We start from the raw sequence: 22914 nt of genomic DNA, 5'->3' as shown, positions 1-22914 counted from the left end.
AAATAATTGAGAGTTGAAGTGTCCTTGATCATCCAGCAAACATCACTCCTGTGAGCTGTCTTCCTTTGTTCAAAAGGTGGAAGGTTTAACACAAATCTGCTGCTGCCTTTGGATGAAAACTGGATCTAGAAACTGGAAATAATCCCATCAGTGTTTGCTCCAAGAAGAGCTCATCCAGTCCTCTCTGTTACAGATCTGGCATTTTTCATCCCCGGGATTAAAAACCTGTAATAAGCCCATGATAATGTGATTTTTCCCTCAGTTTCTGTTTTTGTTACTGTGACTCTTTCTGGTTTTGCCTTCCCCACCCTGAAACTGGTGCCAGAACTAAAATGCCTTTTTCTTGACTTTTTAACAGAATTGGGTGATAAGAGCAAATTGAAACTGGTTGTTGACAGAAGTTACTGACTTCTGGAGTCACAAGTGAAGATTTACGTGACGATTTATAACAATAAGACACCAGCCCGATACATGCAAAACCACTTCAAAAAGCCCCTTGAAGACTGTGGAAAAAGAAATGTCAAAGTGAAAGAAGGGAACTGAGAGCACAAACAGCAAGACAGACCTGAAGCAGGATCTGGGCTTTCAGGTTCCAGTGCCTGATCCCACTTGGTCATCAGATCCTGCTGGGAGAGATTTGCCAGTCACTGCCAATAGCACTCTGTGTACACAGGGGATTTCAAGCCCAGAGATCCAAGCCCTGGATTCAAAGTCTTGAGCGGGTGTTGTGACTCCTTGAAAGCATTGGCTACAAGCTACAGTCTTGGCTGTAACAGTTGAGGATGAAACTGGAATTTGCTGGGTGCCTGCCTGGGGGAACACGTGGAATTCCAGCCTCTCTGACTACCTGCCATGACTGAGCCCCCACTTCTGCAGTGCAGCACCAGCAGTTCATATTCAGGTGCCTGGAGAGGTCAAAGCTGCAGGTGAGTGACGTGTGAGCATCTCCCCCTGATTTGGCAAATTGGTACAAAAGCCTCACAAAGTGTGAGTTGATACAACTGCATCTCCCTCTGAGCTGGTACAACCAGCAGCTCTCAGGGTGAGAGGAGTTGAACTCCAGCTGGGAATTGAGTCCGTGTCAAGCCCTGAGTCTGTGTCAAGCCCTGAGCAGTCACACAGAGCCTGAGCTGCCACAACTGCTGCTGCTGCTGACACTGCCGATCCTGTACAAGGAAAGCACTGCTCACGTTTACAGCCAAGCGTAGGGCTGTGTGTCCTTCGGGAAGGTTGATGGGGACTCCTGGTGGCAGTGCCTGCTGCAGCTCACGCACCTCTGCCAGCACATAACCTGCACCAATTCCATCTCCAGTCGGCCATGAGGGGTGTTTTCCTCCAGTATTCCAGCACTTGGGGCTGCTGGGAACACTTGTCAGTTAAGGGGATGAAGGGAGGTCACACAGGAGCAGGGACAGCACACTGCTGTTTTGGTGACAGTGGCAGCATGGTAGTGGGGGGGGCGGGTTTGGATTGGTGGATAATCAAACATGCTTTGAGTAGCTTTTGATAAATTGAGGGCAAAAAAATCCAAAATAGCTTTTTTAAAAAAGAAAACTGAACAGCAAAGCCTCCCTGGCTGGAGGTTCAGGGCAAAACCTGGGGCAAGAAAAGGAGAAATAAACCATCTCTGGCTCCTTGGGACAGGGCAGGCTGCACTTGGAGCAGGTGGGAAATGGAAAAGCAAATCCTGGGATAGAGGAGGGACTTCGGCAAGGGCCTGAGCAGAGCAAGGGTCCGACCCTGCTCCCTGTGTGCTGTCCACACACACCTCCCCTTCTCAGGACCCTCCTGACCCCCAGTTTATCCCCACACAGGTGTGGATGTGGGCTCCCCCACCAGGGGCTCTGGACCTGCTCTCCCAAGCCTCACGAGGTCAGCGTTCAGGGTCTCTGCTCCTGCCCTGACCTGCATTGATGCAGCACAAGGCTCTGAGCAGGCTCTGGCTCCCTGACACACACGAGCTGCCCCAGCCACTCCTTTGCACCAGCGTTCGGATTTGCTTTGATATTTTATTCCTGTAAAGCTCCTTTAATCTGTTTTATTTCTTTCTGTCACCAGCATAATCCTCTCTTGTGAGCAGCGTCTGCAGCTGGTTTGGCTCCAGGCAGAGCAACTTGGCAAGACTTGTCCAGGTGATACACAGGTGATTTCTTACCATTTAAAAAATAAACCCAACCTTGTTTATTTCTCTATAAGCCTTTTTTTCTTCTCTGAAAGTTTAGCTGCTGCACAAATATGAGGCTTTTGTCTTTCTGAGAAGCCAAGCTCAGTCCTGTATGTAGGTGAGGGGTTTGGAAGGGATTTGGGTGCATGAAGCTCTCAGAGGCCTGGGCTCTGGGTTCACTTCATCTGGTGAATCATTTCTGAACAACCTCACAAAGTGCCTGGTTCATATTTTAACGTCTCAATCCCTTTCAAAACTTACCCTTTGGGCCTGCTTTGTGCTATGTACCCGTTACTCTGTACCAGCTTTGTAGGTTAGAAGGTTTTCGGGGTGATAAAATCTAATAATTAACTAAATGCAAAAAAACCCCAAAACCCCAACAAACCCCCAAACCAAGAAAAAACTTTGAGATCAGTTCTTTTTTTAACCCAGGCTTCTTAATAACTTTTACTGAGTGTGTTTCTGTGGTGAGATAAAAGCATATTTTTGACAACGACCCAAAACAGACAAGAACCTTTGCCTGCAGAGCAAACCAGCAGCAGCACCATGGTGATGTCAGAGGTCACAACGCCTGAGTCAGACTCAAAAACCCCCTAGTTTTTCTTGAAGAGAAAAACAAACCAAAGAAAACAAACTCCCTCACATGATGCAAGGGTTGGATTTGCCTCTTTGCTTTGGTCCCCTGGGGGTGTGAGGGACTCACCAGCTCTCAGCACCTCATGGGGGATGGCTGCACCCCAGACCTCCAGCCTCCACCCACACCTGCCAGACAGGGCACCCAGAAACACAGCAGCTCCAGCAGGACCACCAGCAAAGCATGAGGGCTCTTCCTCACGGGAGGAAGGGTTCCTGGCCCTGCTGGGGACCTGCAGGTGGCCACAGGGTCCATCAAGAACATCCCACACTGAGGACCTGTAGGAGGACATGGGGCCCACCAGCTCCAGGTTGCTCTGAGGAAGGGCTGCTGCAGGAGCCACATCTCTCCTGAGGTCTGTCTCTCTCCTGTGCTGGGCCCCTGATACTCCTGTCACTTGTAGACACCTCTGCCAGGCACCATAGGGCTGGTCAGTGCTCCAATGCTGCCAATGGGCATTCCTTCACGTTCTCATGTGCTTGGACAAGTTATTTCACTCGTGGAGATGACACCCACTCCTTCATGTTCACACCCTGAGCTGCACACACCCGTCTTTGCCAATAAGAAGTTATTTACATACACCTTGAGAATTTGGAGCAGATGAAAAGCACCCCCAGCCTACAGAACCCAGGGCTGGTGCAGATAAAAGCTGTTTCACAACAAGGGTTTGCAGCACCTCAGGTGTGGAACCCCACCTGGGCCCCATGGGAGGGAGGGGAGCTTCAGCCCAGCCAGCAGCTGGTACTGTGTAAGAAATAAAATCCTGTGTGCTTGTTTTCCTCTGGCTTGAGATGGAGAATGGCTGATGAAAGCTCTGAACCCAACACTGGCACTACCTTAAAAGACAAGAACAGACCACTGTGAGTTTAAAAAAAAACCAAACTTGTTGGATTTTATTATTTTTAGACCATAAAAAAAGAAAAAGGATTTAAAAAACACCATCTGATAGACCCACTACTCTGCAAATACACATCGGTTCATTGCAACATTATGTGTTCCCTCAATTGTAAAGTCAAGAAGTGGCCCATGGCTGTTGCTGCAATTCAGTGTATTTATTTGTGGGCTTTTGCTTATATAGGGCAAATTATGGCCTTTTCAATATATTTGTGGAGTCTCCAGAGGTTCTGAAAGCTCAATACAAGCAAAACTACTATTTTTTACCATTTGTGCCATATCAGTGACTGTCTGCTCAGAGAACATGTGCGTGTCTAAACACTCTCCTGCTCTGTTCTGTGCCAGGTCTCTGGCTGAGGCCACACCAGGGCCTCTTGGTAGCAAATAAAGGAGTTAATTGGGAAAGAAAGCAAAGGCTTGTTGAAAAGAATCCTGCACCACAGAAAAAAAAATCCCTCATGATGTGTCATTTCCTGCAATACTACACTGAGCCCTCTGGAACTGGATCTCCTGACATGCCACACACAGACCATGAGCAAGTTTCCGCCACTGCAGAGCAGCTACTCTAGAAAAACAAGTTACACCAAAAACCCCTAAACACCAGACTTTCAGCCTCACTCTGGAGCTGCTGCTGAGGACTGAGAGCTTTCTTTAAAGCATGGACTGGTGCAGCTGCAGCAGAAATTGCCCTTGCTGACATACAGCACAGTAGCTGTGGAACATAGGGGTCTTTTGGGGCTGTTAGGTAAGGAGATGCTCCAGGTGACACCCTGGGCAGGCATCAGGTCTTTGCTCCATAGTAAGAACAGGTCTGAATGCTTCAGCCACATTCCAGCCCCTCCAGAAAGCCAGTGCCACTGCCAGGAGCAGGACCCTTGTGCAGTCAGGCCAGGACTGCAGCACAGGTGAGACACCCTGCACCTCACTGCTGCCACAAAGGGGCAGGAAGGGCCCTTGGGGAAAAGTGCCACTGTGTCTATGGCATCAGAAGAAAAGGAGAAGGCCTGATTTCTCATATGGAAACCAAAACCAGTGGTGTCTTTCTAGGGAAGAACTACAAGTGATACAAGCACCTCTCCACACTGTAATGGCTGTGTTTAGACACATGAGGTTCCTTTTCTGCCTGCTGCAGGACACTCTGTGCCTCTACAGGCCCCTTCACGTTGCTACGCTGATAACCTGACATTGTCGATAAGCCCTGGCATCCTTTGGAGACAAGTGACAGAGGCAGGGAAGGTACAACAGCCGCAGAGCACGCTCTGAAATCAAACAGTACTTCATTACAGAGACACAGGAACTGAGTCAGTGATTATTCTTTCTTCTCGCCCTCCTCGGCGATGGGGTCTGCGGGTGGCTCCTCCACGGTCGCACTGTTGCTCTCTGAGCCGGTGTTGCTGTCACTGGTTCCCTCCTCAGCTGTGCTGTCCACCCCTTCCTGACCACTCTCCTTGTCCTCTGGGGTGGAGGTTCCTTCTTCACCATTCTGCTGGTTCTCTGTGCTCTCTTCCGGGTGAGGCTCTTCTGGAAAAACATTTTTCTTGGTGTCATTTACGTGCCAGTATTTATTTAGATTGTGCAATTAGGATTTAGGAAGAAACAGAAGCTATAATAAATACAAGTATTCCTTAGCAGTCACTTCTGTCACTTAGAACATGCAGGAACAAGCACAGTGCTCAGTGCTGAGGACACATGCATCCTGATGTCAGCCATGGCTGCCTGATCTCAGAATTCCAGCCATAAGAAAGCCATGCTCCTCATTAAAGCAGAAGCACTGGAATTCAAACTCCTTGGTGCCTCTTTCCTTATGCTCCTGTAGTTCCAGCAGTGACTCACTGATGTACTAGTCACTGGGACTCCTGAATCCAGCAGCATTTCTTACTGCCACTGTCCAGAGCACAAAGCAGCTGGAAAATTTGCCTGAGAGCTGCATAAGAAGCATTGCTGTTACATCATCCTGGCTGGACACTGACACTGGGACAAGGAAACACTCCCACCCACGTCTAACTTCAGGTTTAGTATTTTCTTTCCCTGGGTACATCACACACAAAGCAAGACATGGGGCTCTGTGGGATCTTATCCTCTCCTCTTTTAAAAATGAGTAATTTAATGAGAAGCAAGCAAATGCCTGTGTTTACCAAGACGGAGTGAACTGTTCTCCTCAGAGACCCTTTAATGCTGATCCTTGGAGGATTCTGCAGCAGATGTTCAGATGCAGTTACCTGTCTCCATTGGAGTGCTCTCCTCTTCCTTCTTCTCCTCCCCCTTGCTGGCTCCCTGCTCCTCCTCGGCTGCCAGGCTGTTCTGACTGCGCTCGGCTTGCTCAGCTGCTTCCTTTTCCCTTTCCTCCTGTCTCTTGCGAGCCTGTTCCTCAGCTTGAGCAATTTCAGCTGCAATTTTTTCCATATCCACTTCCACCTTCAAACTGCATAACTAGCAATTAAAAACAAAACAAAGGAAAACTCTTTAGCTCTTTTGCTACCTTAGTTACCCCGAGAAATAAATCACTAAACCCCAATGATGAGTTCATTATTTCCACACGCAGCACAGTCCTTTTGATTTTACAAAGCTTATATTAAAAGTAACTAGGAAGGGAGATACAGGCATATTAACAAGAAAAAGAGAGGGAATAAATAAACAACCTAAAACTTGTTATTTGAATGCAGCCAAGGAGAGCAGTGTGCCCTCCACAGTGGCTTCAAGCCACCTTCCTCCAGCTGCTCTGAGTGAATTCACCCAGCCCAGCCTGGAGGCACCACTTCTAAACTGTACTGGCCCAATGTCCCCCTAAAGATCACCGAAGGAGCAGGAAATTATCTTTGTTCCACCCACACCAGGGCACCATCCCAGCAGCTGGGCAACTGCTCAGAACTGAACAGAGAACTGAAGCACTTGCACCACTGTGGAACCAGCAGCTTCCTCAAAGTAAGTGAGAAAAATGAGTTGTACCCTTTTAAGCTCGTTGTTGAAAGATTCTGTGCTTTCCAAAAACTTTCTCTTCTTTTCCTGGTGACGCTCCTCAATCTGCAGCAGCTCAGCTTCAAGCTTACGCTGGAAGTGAAACAACAGCAAGAACATGACTGTGCAGTCACCTAAAAACTGCACAGCTACACATACAAATTTTCATATGGGTTTATTTTTAAATATTGGTCTAATATGTAAACAGCCTTCTGCCTGCCTCTGATACTCACTAGCTCAGAAGTTCATACTGAAAAGTAGGAACAGTACATGGGTCTGTGCAGCAGTTCAAGCATATTGTAAATGAAACACTGTGTACCTGAGGTGAAGCTTCTAGCATCAAATCTGCACATTTTCTTGCCTATTCTGCACCCCCAGGTCTGTGTATACATATCCCACAGGTCTGTATACACACAGCTCACAGGTATAGACACACCCTCCACATCAATTATATTCTCTAACACAGAAAAACCACAATTCACTGGAAAGAATGACAACCACCCCCTCCACCCTCCAAATCTTCTGTAATTTAAAAAAACCCCAAGAAATCTCTGCCAAATTCTGGTCTTGCTTCACCCACACACAGTGACCATGCTGAAAGGATTCTTTTGGTAACATGAGTGTTTGGACAACACAGGCATGTGCCAAAGCTTGGTGAAACATGCAGGTGTGACTTCGCCATGTATTTAGTATAAATTTAACTTTCAGTGAAAAATGTTAGCATAGGGACAATTTACTGGAAAATAAAAAAGAATAATTACAAACAAGGTGAGTTGTCAGGTATCCGAAATCAGAACCCTACCAGTACTTATTAACCACCAGACTTTTACACTGCATACAGAGGGCTGTGTGTAAAAATGAACTATGGAACTAAGACTTGGGACATCTCAAAGAACGAAATACAGTTTAACACGATCCTCCAGAACAAAACAGCACAGCAGGTGAAGTCTCACGTTCTGCAGCTCCCAAGAAATCCCAGGGATTATCTCCTGGAGCACACAGAACATTGACAGGCAGCAAGAACAGTCACGTAGGTTATCGAATGATCCAAGCCTTGGAGCAGAGCCCAACCCCACCGTGTTGCAGCTGCATCCGCATCCTTTCTCTTTACCTGATGAACCATTAAAGACTGAACCTGGCGTTTCAGGACTTGCATTCTGGCTGTGGTGACCACGGAGCGGACGTCGGGCACCACACTCTCGCTCAGGATCTCGCTGATGAGCCGGTGGTTCCTCTGGAACCGCGCCGTGGCCGTGTGCTTCATGGAGAACCCATCGTCGTAATCTGGAACAGGAGGGCGAGGGGTAACTGCTTTGATCCCACAAAATGAGAGCCAAGTCTGATGACACTGTACTGACATGGCCACTCACAAAAAACCAAACTATGAGACCTAACACCAGTAGTTGTCATCTCACAAAGTTCACAGGAACACACACAGAGCATCAGGGAATCACAAGAGGAGACAAAGTGTGGCCAGGGCAGGTAACACACGTTACCTGGCACAGCTCTAACAGCTGATTTCACATGCATTTCCCACACCTGAAATTGGGGCTGACCTAGTTATTCACTCTGTTGCTTTCCACATTTCCACAGTAAGAGGGACTATTAATACACCAAATAGAAGACCCATTCCTGATTAATCATGTTTCCAGAACAAAATGCCAGTGGTATAGTGACTCTTCTATAAATAACCTTTGTAGCACAGATCAAAAACACTTATTTTTTTAAAACACTGAGGATTGAAAGCATGAAGAAGTGAGACACATTTACTCATCACTGAAAATTCACAGTCAGGTATTAAGTGTATTTGATTATTTATTAGTAAGTGCGTTTCTCTAAAGAGAAACCAGTTAAACAACAAGTATGAATTATCTCCCAGAAAAATGCCAGGTAGAGAAGTCCAGAAGTCTAATTTGTTTTATATTAAGTATTCCTACTGGAGATGACTATCCCAATTATTAACAGAAATCTTAAGAAGCTTAACACCATGCCAGAAGATACTACCAAAGAAACCAACTAGCCAAACTAATGAAAGTTTCTTTATTTCACAGTGTTATATTGTCTGATGAAACAAAGCAAAAAAGAGGCAAGGGTTGGTTCTGCCTGAGTCTATTTTGCTCAGGTGGCACAGAACAGAATCTCAAGTCCCCAGGTTCCAGCTATGAAATGTATTTACATAAATGTTGCAATTACCTCACACAGAGGAAAATGCTGTTTGCCATAAGCTTCATCTCAGGGGTGTGCTTTTACAAGGGGGAAGGAAAAAAAAGGGTGTAACTGAGTACATTTTTCACCCTCAGGTTTCAACAAGTATTTGGTGATGAATTTAAAAGCAGCCATGAGGTGTGTGAGGCTGACTTTTCCCACTGGGTGGGGTGCATTTCCTTGCAGTCAAATAAACTTTCAGAATTTTCTCATCAACTTGTCAGCAGCAAGGGCACCTCAATCCCCAAACAATTTCAAATGACAGTTCTTGAACACATTCAAAGTTCAGGTGCTCTTAATCACACCAGAACTCTGCCTGTCAGATTTAAGTGCTTCTGGTAATAAAGCACAACATTCCATCCAAGCCGGATTAAATCAGGCATCTAAGCCTTTTCTAAAGCATGTGCTAAAGCCATTACGGTGCTGTGAGCAGACTGATTTGGTTTGAACTATTAAGCATTACTTCACACTTAATTTAAGAAGGGTTGGGATAACTTTTGCCATGGGTGCCACCTTACTTTTGGGAACACAATCAGCTGTACGGAATAAAACGTGGCAATGAAAATCGGCATCAAAGCACCAAAGCAGAAACAAAGCCATGTGAAGCGCTGTGGCAGATACACACAGGTGGTTTTCTGTATCTCCACGGCCTGTCCTGCCATGAGAGTGTCTCACTGGGAGTGCACACATGCTCCTTACCATCGGGATCCTCAGCGGGCTGGATGCTCATGTAGGGCTCCCCTTTCTCCATGCGCGACTGCCGCTGCCGGCTCTCCTCCTCCAGCGCCGCCTCGGCGCGGCTCTTGGCGTTGATGTAGGCCAGGTAGGCAGGGGAGTTGTGGTAAGCCTTCATGGACTCGTTGTACTCGATCTGAAAGGTGACCAACACGGTTTGATTGCACCACTGGGTGATCCCCACCTCGCCACTACTGCGCCCTGTGTAACTCACAGCGCGGTTTGCACAGACAAAGCTGAATCTGAATCGTCTGGCTGAGATATAAATGATCAGATTCTCTCAGTCCTTCTTTTTTACAAGTTAAAACTTCTTCTATAGTTGTTTGTGTTTTAAAAACACAGCTGGTTTTTAGGTCCTTTTCAGTTTTACTACCTGGAAGTCTTATATGCTTATGCTGTGTTTGATAGCTTTGTTTTCTGAGATTTCAAATTCAAACAGCTCAGAACATTTATGAACAAGTTCTGGTAAGATGAAATTAGCAAATACAAAATATTCTCAGTAATTCTCTGGAGTTCTAACTAGATCTGTGATTCTGATTTCTTCTCTTTCATTATGCCAGTATGTCATGAACCACTTTGCAAAATCACTTAAGACTTGTCCATTCTTTGTCCCATCCCTGCTCTGGGATGGCCCAGAAAGCTGCAGCCAGACTCATGTCTCCTCCTGGCAGCAAGACAGCAGCACTATTTTCACATTCTTTGAAATACCTTTTCCCTTTTAATGGCTTTCTTTAATCTCACTTTTAAGATTCTGTACAGTGATTTGAGATATTTCCAATGAAAAAAGGATATAATCTATGATATTGTTAAAAGTACCTAAAACTCTTTATAATCAGGACCAGAATCCTTCTGTCTTGGCACTGTACAAACAGAAACCAGCTGGCCCCTGCCCCAAGGAGCTTACAATCTAAACATCATTACCAAGTTAAAAATAGAATTCCTGGATTCTTTTTTTCTCAGCTAAGAGCACTGAGCTTTGCAGTACTTCTCTACTGCCTTGGAATAAAACCAGCTGAGATTTGTCCAGGTAGTCAGAGCCTCAGGTGCCTGCCAGGTGTAAGCACAATACATCAGCTGGACAATTCTCCCTTTGTACCTGAGAATCACAAGAACAGTCTCATACAGGTGCTCAACACTTACCAACCTAGACACGAGGCAGCTGTCATCTCTTGTCATTTAGATCAATAAAACCAAAACAAAAGCACAAGAAAACCCTACAAGTGGTAACATTTTCAATTAAGAAACAAAACATTAATGCCACAGCGTGGAGTTCCACCAGGAAAACCAAACCCCACGTGACTGGAAGTCTCTTAGGAACATGTTCATGACAACAGCAGTAGTTGCAGAGCACCAGTTTTGAAAGAGGATTTTGGTGTTGAGATAATCTTTTCAATACTGATGTTGTACAATCAAATCCATTCATTAAACAGTTAAAATCGACATTCAATTATAAATACTTCATTTTGAATTAGGTCTAAAAACTGACCAGTCACAGTTGATGCACAGTTATTTAAAAAATCTAAGAGACGTGTCAGGACAAACTTCCATTTAAGTTACATACAGGGCTCTCGTGAATGCCTCAAACACCCCTGAATGGGGAAGATGAATTTTTCTTCTCAGACCAGTTCCTAGAAGAATCAGCTGTAATAAACATCCCAGATTTCTTCCATTTACCTTTTCAGCTTCATATTCATTCAAATACTCTTGCTTCTCTTCATCAGTGAGATCTCGCCACATTCCTCCAATAATCTTGCCAATTTCCCATAACTTCAAATCAGGATTGGACGCCTTCACTTGGTCCCAGACCTTAACAGAAACAGCTGGAGCTTTACTAATGATTTCTAAATACTTCCAAATTAAACATTTTATATTGTCATCTCAGTGCTCTTTCTGGAATCATCATGAAAAACAGGATAAAGTTAGGAATGAGTCTGGCTAAACTATCTGGATTATTTTCTGGGGTAGGAAGTCAGTAGGAAGCCAGCTACTGAACCAGGCAATTGCTGAGTGGCTTTGGTCTCATGGGAATATTGCCTTTAACCCTCTCAATTCTCTTCTTAAATGAACATCGCTGCATCTCGGGGAAAAAAATGCTACTGAGTAAACACATCCAGCAGTAGATTATGACAAAGAGACTGAGCTTTTCAGATCAGAATGTAACATTTCACAATATTTCAGTCTTGCTGATCAATCTGAGTTCCAACAAGTTCTGACTCCACCAAAAAGGTTTCTAACTTTATAGGGAAAAAAAAAGGAGAGCTGCCAGTGTAATTTCTTGCTGCGCCACTTGACTTTTTTTTTTTTTTTTGTGTATGTTGATGTTTTTTGGCCTAAGACAGACATGCTGGTAAAGATACTTTACCAGAAGTGGAAGAAATTCCTTCCGGCTCACCCACTTCAGCCAGGCTGCCATGCCCTCCCCATGCCCCATCAGATTCCAGACTCCACAAGAGTCTCTCTCCTACTTTCTGTCAAACAGTTCACAGAATAGCGAAGCAAACGTTGCCACGGGCTAGGGTGGTGAAGGAGAACATGCAAAGTCCACTCATTGCTACTCTTCAGTCCAGCTACAGCACTGCACCAAGCCCAGAAAACGCAAGGAATACTTCCTTTATATAAAAAAGTTCTGTCAGTAAGTCACAGGAACTTCTGAATGTGGCGGGGTGGATCCTTGTCAGCAGACAGTGGTAGGAATTAGCATTTTAGCAATTTTCCCCCCAGAAATTGGCAACTGTGAGACCAGACTACTGCTGCCTTTGTTCTGCAGGGCAGACTCTGTACTTTACATCCCCTTAAGAGAGCGCAGGCTGTTAGGAGTCAACGTTTAGAAGCTGAAACTAAGATCATAGCGATTAATTGTTAGCACAAACGAACACTGACTTTATTACTGACAGACACTGTAATACCCACCTTCCGGCTGTACCTCATGTAGGGCATCAGGGGCTTGTCTGGGGGTTTGGGGGGCTTTGGAATGGTAATACCAGAGGAAGCCTATAAAAGAACCGGATAAATCCATTCGTTAATGGGATCACTGAACAGTTTCCACATGCACTAGTTTTGGAGAACACTCATTCTTGTGCATTCACACGCCCCCACCAAGAGAAGCAAGCAACATCACCAAAAAAATTACCCAGTCTGTAAGTGAACAAGCACTAGGCTAGAGCTGGTCCTCACATCAATAATTCCCAATCTAAGTTTGTCCTTTTCTCTGTAAGATTACAGAGCAGTAACTAGATAAATCCTCAAAAGGGTTCCATGTTCTTAAAACTGAACTACACAGCTCAGGAACTGACATGGAAACACTAATCCCAGCACGTTGTTTTTTTTCACTTCTGATGACTAATTTATCTGTTTTGATTTAATTGAAATTTAATGTGGCTACTGTACAGGTGAAAAAAGATATGAACAAAGTTTAAAAAATTTAAGACATTAGAGACATTACCAAATAATTCTAGCAATTATTTTTCTGCAAAATTTGTCAGTGGTAATTTGGAGCCAATTAACAGACTCTTTATGAAAAGAAAACAACCCTACGCAGCTAAAAGGTAAATATGTGCTCTACATGTAGCCAAGCTGTAATGAATTGTCCCAGTTAGCCTGGACATGCTCCTGTGCTGTGTCTTCCTTTGGCTTCACACTGCCAGACACTGATGGCACCACACAAAAGGCCACTGAGCTTTAATGCTGCTGCTGGAAAGCTGCTGGGTCCTCTTGCATCCCCTCAATCCACAGAACACCCAATAGGGCTTGCTCCTAAAACAGTGCAATGGCATCACAGCCCCTGTCAACTGCAGGGTCTGAAATCCTCCACTTTTCCAGCACTTCCACATGCCAGGAGTTCTATTAAGTGGGACTATTTACATGAAAATATAAAGCAGGTTCAAGATCTTTCAGGGCTGTGGCCTGTAGATCAATACTTGGGTGTAGCTCAGAAGGCTCACGTTCAATACTCAGTTTTCCTCCTCATAGATTTGTTTTGTTTTTCCCCTGAATTTATGGAGCTCTATGAACAATGCATACAGAACTGTGTATAAATAATGTGCATGAGGTATATGCATCACCAAAATGTATACATAGATACACATACAGATGGGTTGGAAAAACATTAACGGAAACTGTTTAATGCTTTTAAATTAAGAGGTGTTTAAAGACACCATCCATATGCTGGGATATGCATGGCAGAGCAGGCTGTGTATGCTTGTGACATACAGAAACAATGGAAGTTCTCAGACAAAACCTGACTTAGTCTTGTATAAGGAAAGTATCCATTTGGACAGTCAATTCCAGCTTGTAGGGGAAGGTCCTTTCTGTAAATGCGTTAACAAACTGGATGAACTTCATATTTGAAGCTTGAAAGAAGATTTATATGAGAGGCATAAAAAGAGTATGCTTCTTTAAAAGCACCATGTATTTGGTCCTTGAGAAATCTTTGTATCACCTTCCAAACTGATCAGAAGCTTTGAGGTACAAAGCTCTACATGAAAAAACTTTAAAGTTCTGAGATATTTAAGAAAATATCAAGGATTTACTCTGTTTCTGTTGTGTTATAAAAGTGTTACATTTCCACTGTCTATTTTTGTTTCCTAACTGCATACAATGCTAGGACTTGAATTCATGTTTGAAAGAAGCTGTCACCTCCCTCATCACTTGTCTCCACCTCACTTTGTTTACTCTACGAAAAATGAATGTAACATCCATTTCCCACACACTGACACATATACGAGCTGAAAGGATTCTATTTTATTATCAACATCACACTTTTGTTGAAAAAATAATGACTGAACTTGGGACTGTGCAGTTATTATCAGACTAAGACTACAAAGAAAAATAAAGGCCTGTCCCTCTCGCATGGCTCAACAGGATGATGCAACGACTATCAACGATCTCCAGTTTGCAAAATGTTCTTCCTTATTTTTGTACCAATGAACCTCAGCAAAAAGAGCAGTTCCCTCCCTCCAAAAATTCATACCCAGCTACAGAACCTTTTCCTCTGCATGCAGTGGTCACTGAAGACCACAAAGTCTGTCTTTTTGGATGTCTGCATCATATACCATTACCAGTTTTCCCTGCTGAGTAAAAACCCATTTTCCTGCAAAAGGTTTCAGAGTGAAGGGGAAGGGGGGGAAGGTGAGGAATAAGAATCAGAAGTTGTTTTTGTTTTTTTTTTAATAAAGAAGTGGCAGCAGCCAAGACTCTGAAGAACCTAACCCTAAAGCCATTTCTGGTCAGTTCCTGGTGTTTGCCGGAGGATGTAATAGTTGATTCTCCTACCGTGACCCGGCTGTTGGTGCCCGGGTTCCCTCCCAGCCTGTAGTTGTTGTAGGCCAGATGGCTGTATGGATTGTATCCCACAAACCCTGGGGTGCTGGGCATTTGCTGATGGAAACAAATGAGACAAAAACACGAATGAGAAATGAGCTCAAACGAGGAAAACACAGAAATGAAAATGAACTGCAATATGGCATGCAAAAGCAACCAGAATTCAAACAAGCAATGAGGTGTAGCAGTTGGTGTCTTCCCAACACATACAACTTACTCCAGTATAAACCTGGTAAGGAAACAGGACTTTTAGGCAAATGTGTCACTACAAATTTCTGTCTGGAATTGGTGATTTTATTTCTATTAACTGTGTAACTCATTTAAACAAGTATTCTGTAAATTCAGCTCATGGCTGATAAACTTTTTCAACATAAGCCACCAAGGAATTCAGAAGACTTTTGTCCCCCAAAGGTGAAAGTGACAGGGAAACACAGCACCCAGTGATGGGGCAGAAATCCTAAGTACCCACATTTATTACACCAGTGAAAATCCCTGCCTGCTTTTCTTCCCAGAATTCTGCCTTCCCAACAAATGGGCAGGGGAGGAAATCTCTCAGAGCACCACCTGTGCTCCACTGCCAGTGGTTGAAGACAACTCCCAGAGACATCCCTCTGTTATAAGGCAGGCTGTAGACTGACAGAGCTGAGGAACTCTACATCTGCAATAAGATCTGTGAGTTAAAAGCTTTAAACTAGTCTGAACACATCACCAAATCCAAGACAATTCAGAAGTTAATCAATATATCTTCATTCATTCATGAAAGTGGATTGATTTGTTCTTACCTCAGTTGCACAGAAAAAAACCAACTTGTTTCTTTATATTCCCTTCTCACTTAGCAATGGACACTCAAGTTCACCAGGTTCCTTGTATTCCCCTCCTCAAATGATTTTTTTTTTCCATTATCCCTCCTTTCCCAGTCAGATTTTCTTGGAAAAATAGATCAACTATTTAATGGTAACTGTGATTAAGTCCTGACTGTGGTGATTCTATGATTCCATTAGGATTCAGAGAGCCTGGAGTGTTTCTGTACATTTTAATGTCATTCCCACAGTGTCCCAGTCTCCAGCAGTCCTAATAAACATTCCAAGAAGTCTTTCACAGGGATTTGCTTACTGGACCTGTTCTGGATTACAGTTATAAAAATTTGACAGATAGGTTCAGGACTCTAAGAACCAATGTATGACACATACAAACACTGAACAGAAGTGTCCTAGGAGCTGATTACAGTAACCAGGAAGGTTTCAGGTCAATGCAGACACACTGCAGGAGTTTATTTCTAAACACACAAGTGTAGAAGAAAATCATCCTTTAACAGTCAGTCTTCAATAGAGATTTTATTGCCAAGCTTTTTAACTCAGTCACAGCAGCTGATGTGCTCATCTGTATGCCTGGGCTCATAACATACACATTCACTACTTCAGAAGGCACTGTTTTACTACAGTCTTTTGTATTACCATAACAACAGGTTTTGAATATGTTGAACTACACCTCTTCAATAAAACCAGGTGACAATTGTAATCTCCGTCTGCTTAATTCTTTATTTCTGCAAGACAGGATTTAAATGTTACCAGGAACTACCTTGAATCACATGGAGATTTTTTATTTCAGGTACAGTACTGCAGTTTTGAGAATTACTGGGATTTTGTTGACTGCAGCACCTGGAACTGGCTGTGGAAGAACAAGCAAGGTTATTTGGCTACTTTATGACTTGCATTAACAGGGCACAGACCATCACGTGAAGGAGTGTATAAAATACAATACAAAATAAAAGATGCTTGTCAGACAGGCAATGCATGTCACTGGCTGCAGCTCTGACATGTGTTTCGTGTATCCTTCTGAAGGACTGTACCACACCAACATGAACCATTAAACATCTGTATCCATGCTACATGCCAAAACAATCACGTGTGTTTGCACAGCTCTCGATGCAGGAATCCAGTGGTCAGAGTGGATCCATCATGTTCCTTCTAACACTGCCACAGATCTATGAAAACTCTGAGCAAACTATGCAACTCAAGCTTTATTTATGTAAACTTATAAAAACATAACTTGTATTTATGCATATGATTTTCCAGCCTCTTCCTGTAAAGTATGGCACAATAAATTTGAAGGATCACATTCCTTCTAGCTCCCATCCTGCAGAGATCAAGGACACACTACTGGGTAACAGTTTTCCAATTCACTTTGGTTAAAAAAAAAAATTACTATAGCATTTTTGCTCAATCTTCTGTATGAAGGATTTGTCTTAAAGCCCAAACTATTCACAAATGTGACAAAAGATGTGCATTTACTTTCAAACAGTTCCTGCCCACAGCACACTGGTACTGCAGCACCTTTGTGCATCCAGGAGCATCACTGGAAGGGATTTAAAGCTCATGTTTTCCTCAGTGTCAGGCCACATCACTTTACTAGAAAGTGAAATATTTCCCATGCTCTAGATTCAAAAATACCAGTGATTTCAAGGAATCCAAGACTGCCATCAGGAGCATTTCATTATTCTGACACAATGTAACAGGATGTTTCATAATCCTACATTCCACTGAAAAGCAGCCGAGTACAACTGAAACGTGGAAAAATACACTGTCTGCCCATGATTTGGGCATAGGCTGAGTAGACATTTTACAATCAAATATATCAGTTGATTCTTAACTATTCCAGTACTGCTGCAACCCCCTGTGAGTCATTTGAGACAAGTGAGGGCTCATAGAAAATTCACTTTCTGCGAGATCCAGCCTTAAAGGCTAAAAAAATTATTTAGCTTCTCTCTCCCAAACTTCTCAAAAAAGAATGATATTAATTTAAATGATTCATATCACATTAATAGTGTGTTTCCCATACAGGAAGGTGAGGCAACTCCATAATTATTGTTCTGGGAAGTTACTAAAAGCTCTGTGTTAATGAGAAAAATCACTATACTTACGGTTGCAGGAGCTGGGGTGGGAGGTGGGGCATAGGATGGCCTTTCTGTTAAGATAGAAATGTAAGCACATTTTTTTTCCTTGAAAATCTGACCGAATTCTTAAGGCATCTGCTGTGACCAACGTTTTAAAAGGAATTTACAAAAACAAGCAAATTCTACTCTGAAAGACTTTGGATTTGGCCACTGAACAGCAAAAAGCAACACAAGAAAAAGAAAAGGAAGAAAAATTGAACCCCCCCTCACTGCTCTAGTCCCAGCCTTTTATTCAAACACAAGAGGGAAGAATATGAAATTCATTTATATGCACACCAATTACAAGGAGGGAAAGCAAAAATGCAGTCCAACAGGATTTAGAAGCTGTGATATCTGGATTTCCTATGAAAACAATATGCCAGGAATCAGCCACAGCAGGATTTAAGGCCAAGAGTTTAGTCACTACACTTGCTAACTTCTTTTAATGCCAGGGATAATGGCATCATCTCACAAACAGGTTCTGCGGAACCAGATCTTTAAAACATCAAGTTAAAGAAAGAAAAATCTTTTAAAAAAACTTACTTGACATTTTGATAGTCAAATTTTCAGCCACCTGACATTACTTTTGTACTTCTGCAAGACAAAAGAAGATCACGCTAGTAAGTGTTGTGCCTTTCCCCGCAGCAGATCTTTGATTGTTATCGACACCAGGGATTATCAAAGTTTGTCAATTTCGGAGCACAGACAAAAGAGTTTTCAGAAAGCAAGGTGTTACCTCTTGGAAAAATTAATGGACTTTCCAAGGAATCTGGCCTTAAACAGCTGTGCACACAGGTTCAGGTCACCTTCATATTAAGGGTCTAAATAAATAAATGTTGTCCCTCAAGGTATAAAAAGAAGATACCCCATTATTTTACGCTGTTTCAGAAGTTTGGTATTAATACATAAACGACCAAATGATATATTTCCTTTACAAGGTACAAACAACAACGACCGAGCCCGGCAGCTGCGGTCTGACAGGCAACGCTTAACCTTTTAGCCCCGAACCCGGGAGTGCATCAAACGGCGCTGCAACAAAGTCTTTTTTCGGCCTTTCTCTTCAAATAACGCCACGGCGGCCGCAAGCTCCTTCAGGATTCCTCCTAACGACGTGCTCCGGGCTCGCACACGGAGCTGGCTTGGGGAGATCGAGCGGAGCCTTGGGCGGGCCCAAGGCCGCTACCGGGGGGGGGTGTCTCTCGGCCTCACCGCTCCCTCCCCGAGCCCAAGGGCCCTCCCGAGCCCCGCAGCGCTGCCGGAGAGGGGCCGGGCCCGTCCCGAGCCCCCCGGTCAGCCCGGCCGGGCCCCCCGGACTCACCCGCTCGCTGCGGCCGCGCTCCCTTTGTTCCCACGGGCCGGGGCGGCGGCGACGGCGCCTGCGCACTGCGCCCCGCACTTTCGACACGCCGGCCCCGGCCCGCCGCTGACTCTCTTATTCACCATGGGGGTCTGTTCGGATGCTCCGCGCACCACCGAGGGGCCAGGAACGTCCCCGCAGCCTCCGGGACAGCGGCGACTCCAGAGGCCGTGGCGAATCTGCGAGATGCAACCCGAGCGCCACGCGAGGGGCGGCCCCACCCGCCATTAGCGGCACGGAGGCGCTGCCTCGGGGGAGGCGCGGGGCGTCACCGGGGCTCCCGAGGTGCTCCTGACCCGCAGTGCCCAGAAACACGCTCGTCCCTTTCCCCCGCGCCAGGCACCCCGGTCACGGTGCCCCGAGTGGTGGCTGCCGGTGGCGAATCTGCGGGGAAGAACGGGCGCGCAAGGCGGCCCTGCGGATGCCTCCTGCCCACTGAGCTTTAGCGCCTTTTTCCCCTCACGGGCTGCGCGCGACCCCTGAGGGGATTTTGGCGCCTTTTCCCCCTCACGGGCTGCGCGAGGCCCTCGAGGGGATTTTGGCGCCTTTTTCCCCTCACGGGCTGGCGCGGCCCCTGAAGCGCCCCGGGCTGCAGTGAGGCCACGGGAGAACGCTGCGGGGTCGTGTCCGAGCCCGAATAATTGCCCGTAAAAGCATCGATGGAGTCAGGTGAACCGTTTTGTCAGTGCTGGGGGATCCTGGTCGGTGCACAGTGTGGTGCCGAAATGGCTCTTTGGGATGGCAGCGCTTCCAGAGGGGGTTGAGTAGAGCAGGATGAGCACTGAGGGCAGCGGGAAGGTGCCGGTGTGTGGGAGAATGTCAGAGGAAGGGGATGGTGTTAGGGACGGCTTGGAAGGCAGCGAGATGGACATCGGGTAATAAATACGATAATATATGGTAATTGTCAACTAAATCAGCCTGACCAACTCAAAACACTGCTGCTGAATCACACAGGATTATAATTATCCAGTAGTCTGGGAGCGGTGGACTTGTCCACAATTCCTGTCAGCAATCAGCAAAGTTATCACAGGTAAAACCCTCACAAATGTCAAACAAGGTGAATCTTGTGGCTCTGAGGGTGTGAAGAGGACAAAGAGTTCCAGACCTCAGGATTCAGCTTTAAGAGCCTTTTGCACGGAAAATTATCAAAGTGACCAAATTAAATACGAAAACTTCGGCAGTGAAACTTGAAATTGAAAGTTTGATGTTGAATGTTAGACGTTGAAATTGAAAGTTTGGCATTGAAATGCTCTCATGTGGCCAATAAGATAAATTTCTAGACATCCATGAGGGAGAATTTGGGTGGATGTGAAGGAAAGCCAAGGGGGATGGTACCTGCCTCACCCAAAAGGATGGTAGAAGGTGAAAACAAGAAAAACTAACTGAACATGGGTTGCAAGTTGAGTCCATTTTTCTTGATGCCTACAGTTCCACTGGCTCAGTTTGTTTTCATGCTTAAATAAACTTGTTTTTATGAACAAATAAAGAGACAAGAGCTCTGCCCTCATGTGCTTAGACTCGGCTGAGTGTACCCACAATGGACATTTGTTGACATGCAGCAGAATAATCTGTGGCTTTAACATGATATTAAAGCAAGAGTTGTAAAGATTCCTCAGCCAGCAAAGTACATCACACTATGTTCATAATACATTCACCAGCTTCACTGGGGCAGGAAAAGGTCAAGAAAAGGTGAGAAAATACTTGTAAGAGGTGAAAAATAACCTGTTTGCCCCCCTACTTTTGACCAGGTTTCCTCCTAGTTTCATTCATTTACTTCTAGTTTATTAATAACCTGGTTTTGTTGATCGTGTAAATTGCATCTATTGTTAAATTAAACATTTTATTTTTGAGGTATTTATTAATTATTTTAAAATTTAACTTTAATTTTTAATTTTGAATTACTTTAAATGTATTTATTTTAAAAATTGAATTGTTTATTATGATGTTCAAGTGCGTTTATGGAAACTCATATTCCATACTTAGAGTTCTAAATCATTCTATGTTTTCAAAGCCACCAGTGTATTTCCTACTTTGTTCTATTCCCCATTTTTTTTTCTTACTGTGCTCTTTGCCTCAATTTCATCTTATGATAGTGAAAGGTTTTGCCAGCGCACACTTTTTAATATCCTGCACAATATATAAGTAGTTTTACTGATTTAATGCAATTGTTTATACTGCATCATGCTCACCAGGGGGGATGTAAAAACGAATTCTTACCCAACTGTTTTAATTACCAGCAGTTTCATAAGCTCTGGAATGAGGACAGACATTTACTGGGAAGTAGGTTGAGACAATGAAACTCGCTTTTACATCAGCCGTTTGCAGGTGCTGGTTGGCAAAGGCTCAGTTGGTCTGGATTTAATTTGAACCACAGAAATTAAGAATTCTCTGCTGTACTGTTAAGCTTCAGTGTTCATTTTTTAAATTCAGCTTTAAAGGGACCTAAAAATGAGGGTGAGATGTTATTATTTTGATAACCATGTGGAGTTCACACTGACACTTGTGGAAGTTCACTACTGAACAAAAGAGAGCTCTTTACATTTGAAGAGATGGAATTTGTGAATAATGCAAAAATAGATATTTACTGAACGGGGTGAAAACTTAGTTAAAACCAGAATGCCCACTTGAACCAGGCCTAGACTAGCAGAAGCTACTGAAGTCAGTATCAGGAAGGCACATGTGAAGAAAATAGGCTGGATGACTGGATTTACCAGGAAAAAATAATAAGTTTTGTAGCGGGAGGACACTCATGTTATGGTAAAGATTCTGAGGAATATTGTGTCTTTCTAATTTCAGAGAGGATCTCAGAAAACACTTGTTGAAGTGCTACAGATTTTCCCATCTGCAACTTTTATTTTGCATTTCTCTTTCACTCCTTTCCACTTAAGGAGAAGACATTGACACACACAAAATATGCATGGACAAACTCCCATTTTAATATTTTTTTTTTATTGTAGTACTATCATTTACTTTGGTAAATTCATATCCCTGTTTAAAGTGCCTTAAAGCCATTAAAACTTAGTCTAAATTCAAGTATTGAAAAATGTACAGAGTCTAAGCACAAAAAAAAGCTGCATAGTGAAAATATTGGAGCAGGCTGATACATTCAGGATGCCAAGTACTCAAGTGGTAACAACATCAGCTCATGATTCAGGTTAAGGATAATTAGCGAGTTTGATACAGTACAGACAGGACAGGGCAATATTGATGCATTGTTCTTACCATGAACAAAGGATAGAAGCATAAATTAACTCTGAAAGAATCTGCAGTATCACTTTTGTACACATGCCATAAGTAATAAAGCAGATACTGACGCTGAAATCAATCCTTTACATGCTGCTGTAATCCAGCAAATCCTGTGCGTGGGTTTTCCAGACTCTGAGCCCCAGCAATCCCAGTGTTCCAGTGGGAGCTGTGACATCCATCCTCCTCAGAATCCTCACAAACAATCATTCTTGTCTTCAGACAGTCTTGTTCGAGTCTTTGTTTGAAATTTGTCCCGTAAGGTTTTAAAGAAGGATGGCTGCTCCTCTGTGTACCAGTGCAGGGTTTCTGTTGGGGTTTGTGTTTGCCCACAGCTACTTTGGGTAGGAGTGGGGGATACTTAAGGGGTCTGGTTGAATTGTACTTTGAATTTGTAGCCCTTATTTTGCCCAGTTAATTTGAAGTAGTAACAGTTGTACCCTGGCGTACCAGTGACGTGTCACATGGACTAGATC

The 22914-nt window shown here is 44.1% G+C and overlaps 1 protein-coding gene across 1 annotated transcript; it reads right to left on the bottom strand.

Annotated features, from left to right (window-relative positions):
• Positions 1 to 3659: 3659 nt before the first annotated feature.
• SMARCE1 (SWI/SNF related BAF chromatin remodeling complex subunit E1) lies at positions 3660 to 19213 on the bottom strand. Its single transcript, XM_083877496.1, has 11 exons — positions 19157 to 19213; positions 18382 to 18432; positions 17827 to 17870; positions 14859 to 14963; positions 12498 to 12578; positions 11262 to 11393; positions 9552 to 9723; positions 7759 to 7931; positions 6639 to 6740; positions 5912 to 6122; positions 3660 to 5213 (listed from the first exon to the last, which is right to left on the bottom strand). Exons 2-11 carry the CDS (start codon positions 18386 to 18388, stop codon positions 5002 to 5004), a joined length of 1239 nt encoding a protein of 412 aa, XP_083733622.1. The 5' UTR covers positions 18389 to 18432; positions 19157 to 19213; the 3' UTR covers positions 3660 to 5001.
• Between the last annotated feature and the right edge of the window lie 3701 nt (positions 19214 to 22914).

Source organism: Zosterops lateralis (genome assembly GCF_965231275.1).
Source record: "Zosterops lateralis genome assembly, chromosome: 24".
In the NCBI taxonomy this organism is placed as follows: domain Eukaryota; kingdom Metazoa; phylum Chordata; class Aves; order Passeriformes; family Zosteropidae; genus Zosterops; species Zosterops lateralis.
Note: the sequence above shows the minus strand (reverse complement) of the source record. Positions and strands in the feature narration are given on the sequence as shown.